The 4,013-nt window shown below is 36.4% G+C and overlaps 1 protein-coding gene across 3 annotated transcripts in view; it reads right to left on the minus strand.

The window, feature by feature from the left end:
• mybl1 (v-myb avian myeloblastosis viral oncogene homolog-like 1) overlaps nt 1-1,100 on the minus strand; it is an 18,493-nt gene extending 17,393 nt beyond the window's left edge. For all 3 annotated transcript variants that reach the window (XM_015384399.1, XM_015384398.1, XM_015384397.1), the window contains exon 1: nt 708-1,100. In XM_015384399.1, the coding sequence (XP_015239885.1) occupies nt 708-730 (23 nt within the window). In that variant the 5' untranslated portion in view covers nt 731-1,100. The remainder of the gene's footprint in view (nt 1-707) is intronic.
• Nucleotides 1,101-4,013: the final 2,913 nt, after the last annotated feature.

A 4,013-nucleotide genomic window follows, 5' to 3' on the forward strand; every position in this document is an offset into this window, starting at 1 on the left:
CTTAAAAATGCCCTTGGAGCCCCAGCCTTATTATATAGCTGTTACTAATGCTCGTTCACACTAGCAGAGCCTCATTACACATTACTGTGTAGTTGTTACTGTCTACTTATGTTCTAAGGACTGTTGTACAAGTGCAATAATCCAAGTCAACAACTATATAGCCTTCCCCTAGCTCCCTACTGTGCAGATATTTTTACATCTAAAGGAAAAATATTCCAGGACATTACAGCCTTTTTTTTTCTTTTTTTAATGCTTTTGTCTACTATAAACACTCTTTTATATTGTCTTTTGTATTTTTATCTTTAATGGCATCTTACTTTAACTCTTTGTACTCTGTATAAGCTACTGGAACCAGAATTTCCCTGAAGGAGTAATTAAAAGGGATAAATAAATTTGAGTCTAAGTCTAAGTACTTTTCGCATTGTTAAGGTCGTGTAATTAAATATTTTGTCTTTTTAATTTGGATTGCTGCCATTATTTCAGCTTTTAATTCGATGTTTGTTTGTCAACTTAACCATTTTCCATATTCTATGGAGGGTTGTTCATTAAACATATCTATTTTTGCTATTTACTTTAGCCATGGTTTATTGTAACCTACTTCCATGCGCAGGTGCAGCTGTGTTGTTTTCTAAATTGACGCCCTCTTACAGGAAAATGACCGAGCCTGATGGTGACAGCGCTCTATTATTGAAACCGAAGGCACCTACCTGAGTGTTTTGGCGTTGTCCATTGCAGCCGTTGGGACGGTTGAACCTCTTCGAAGACGAACCTGTGTTTGGCAACGCTCTAAAATCTCGCATTAATAATCGTCTATCCATAGAAACCGTTGTTAGTCATCTGTCAGAGGCCGGTGCATTCAGTTAGTAGAGTGCGGCTAACCAGCAAGAGCTAGGTGGAAGCAGGGTTACAACATATTTACAAACAACCGTTATTTGATAACATTGTTCCAACTTAAAAAAAAAAATAACAAACGTCTTTTGATCGTCCTACGGCTCGTGTCTCTTCAAATGCGATGTCACGACACGAAGAGCTAATATTTATTCAGAGGAACTAACTGACTTTCCTAGCTACCTTTCTGATATGTTCCTAGCAGCGTCTCCTCTCCGTCTGTAACTTGTGCGGCGTTATAATTTTTGTCCATCCCGCCGATTCTCGCGCCCACCCCTCTGTGCAGGCGGCCTCGTAGTTGATTGGATAAGAGGTAGAGCACTGTAAAACGATTGGTTACTGCTTTAGGAGCACTCTTCGTTCATTAGACAAAACTTCTAAATGGGCTTATTTCATTGGTTAGAAATTTGAAGAGGCGGGTTTTCGGTTACAGGACTGCGCTGTCATGTACAGCAGAATGGGTCTTTTCATTCAGAATGAGGGCGCTGGAAGTGGGTTGTGCGGGACTTCTGGGGGGGTTTCTTTGCGAGGGTTGTTTTTTTTAGGTGTTTATTTTAGAAACATTCTTTTACTTGGCAAACTCGATTAATGTTAATGTTAAAGTTAATTTACTCTTAGTAATTTGCCTCAAAGGAAAACAAATTGTATAGATTTTTTACACACAGAGGGATATTGTCCTGCTTATTTCAGTTGAAACATGTTCCCTGCTTAAATGCATTATGCTCTATACATTAAGTCCACCTTGTGTTGCTCTGAGTTAACATAGACACTGATCGCCATCAAGCTTGATCCCTTGCTTTTTATTTTATGGAATTAATATTTTTAAAATAAAAAAATAAATAAGTTATGGTTCAATCTCTAAACACAACGTTGTCAGCAAAATGTATAAATTTTAATAGTAAAAAAAAAACATTGAAATAATAGTAACTGAATAATGTACATTTCCTTTGTAAGTGATCATCGTTTAAGTAGGATACTGTCCTTTGAGATTACTTTTTGTGTCTCATTTAGACTATTTTAGGTATCACCAGCAACAACTAAGGGATTTAACAACACCTCTTTCCATATTTCTATTTCCTTTTGAATACAGCACCATTAGTTTTTCAATGGTTATAATGTCTAATTTGGAGCCCAGTCCATGAAAAATGATTAATAAAGGATACAATCATTTGTAATACAAAGAGGCTAGATCTGTATGCATCTATATCACATGTGTAGCCTTCCATTACTATCAGACTAAGGGATATTTAACCTGTTCTATACGGCCTGAAGTCCTCTGATATAATCTCCCTGGCCAAGAAACCTTATGTTATCTGTGTCAATTTCTACCATTGAGTTTCACTAACTCCAAGGGATGATATAGTGGTTTGTAAAACAAGTAGGGGTCATATCACCTCACTCCTCCCTCCATTTATGACCTACACTGCTGGTTTGCTACAGGAAAAGATCCAGTGAAGAGGTAGTAGTCATAGCCATTTAGGCTTGTTGCCTCATTTAGAGCCATCACCTGGTGCCCAAACTGATGCTCTCTGGTCTTCTATTTTCCACCTATACGTGGATCAGGAGCTGGTTGACTTCAGAGTTATAGTAGGTCCAGACACATCGATGGTTCTGAGCATCAGCATTGGTTTCCCACAAGGATTTTTGGAGATAAACTGTATAAATTGGATCTTTGGGGCACAAGTTAGTGTGCAAATCTTGACATTTTTGTATAAAGTTCGTTTTTTCTGAAAATTTTGGCCTAAAATAATCTTTGATCTTTGATTTACCTCTGAAGTTGAAACTGGGCAATCGGAATAATATAATGTCTCTCATGGTATTTCCCACTTTGGTGAAATTTTTAAAAATTATTTGGGGGATGGATTATGATTTTACCATGGGTTTAGTTACACATCAAAGGCCTATATCATGCAAAATTCCTCTTTTGAGCACTTATGCTATTACTTTATCAAAATCATGCCCAACATTTCACTCTATAAATGCGTCTCTGAGAAATGTTCAGAATCTCTGCTCTCTGAACAGCAGCATCTTACGCTGGAAAAATAAGGGGCCATAAACATCTTTTGTAGAAAAGTGTTAACTCTCCATGAAGCACCTACCTTGGGTGCGCTGCGCTTGCACAACAAAAAACACCCTTTCCCTGATTAATGAGCAGTGATGTGAAGAAAGCTAATTTCTCATTTCTGCTCAAAGTTGAGACACAGTGGCTCTTTTAGCTCCTATTCTTTACAGTGACAGCAACTTTTCTGTTATTAGGTATTTCATGAAAATGTGTTTTTCATGAAATACCGTGTTTTTCATAAAGGGCCGAATCGCCATCAGTGGTGCTTGACAGCAATGTCATAAAATGGTAGCTACTCCTTTAAAGAATTTTTTTTTTCTCTCAGATTGGGAGAAAACCGCCAATAATTCATAAAGAAAAATCTCTATAGTACTAAAAGCAATATTTCATATGATTAAAAGTCAGTGTATCAGCTGTCCTAAGAGTTCACTGGTTGAGCTAACCTTCTTCATAATGCAAGTTAAAGAGAAAATATCTCTTTATCTCTTTACATTTTACAAAGCAGTAATATTTAACAAAAGTAGGCCTTTGTAAAATATTTCTTAATATTTAAACTGTCAGTGTTTCACTGAAGCTGTTACTACAATGCTTTGTAGTAACATCTTTAGTCTGGGAGTGTTAAATAGTTGGAATTACCTTCTCTACAGACTTAACCCTTTATTGGGCAAGTTACCGTTTTTGATAACTTGCATACTCCCTAGAAATGGAGCCCCCCTTCGTTCCTAAGTGAGATCTAAAAGCGCAAGATCTACATTCAGCAAAGATACTGCTACATGGCTGTACATTTTATTTTGGCATTTGACCAATTAGATGAGCCCTTGAATGATATATTACCTACTGTAAATTAAGTTGGAAAAAGAATAACAAGTCAAGAAAAAAAGTAAAAAGCTAATTGAAAAGTTAGAAAGTAAAGCTAAAGGCTTAAATAAGCCTCTAAGGTTATGTTGTACCTAAAATAAATGTGTTTCTTTCACTATCAGAGTGTTTTTCATAAATTTCTTATAGAAGCACTTTTGTTATTTTTCTTAATATTCAGGCAAGTTGGCGTTTCTTGTTATTACTT

This window comes from Cyprinodon variegatus, unplaced genomic scaffold (genome assembly GCF_000732505.1).
Source record: "Cyprinodon variegatus isolate N-32 unplaced genomic scaffold, C_variegatus-1.0 Scaffold311, whole genome shotgun sequence".
Lineage (NCBI taxonomy): Eukaryota > Metazoa > Chordata > Actinopteri > Cyprinodontiformes > Cyprinodontidae > Cyprinodon > Cyprinodon variegatus.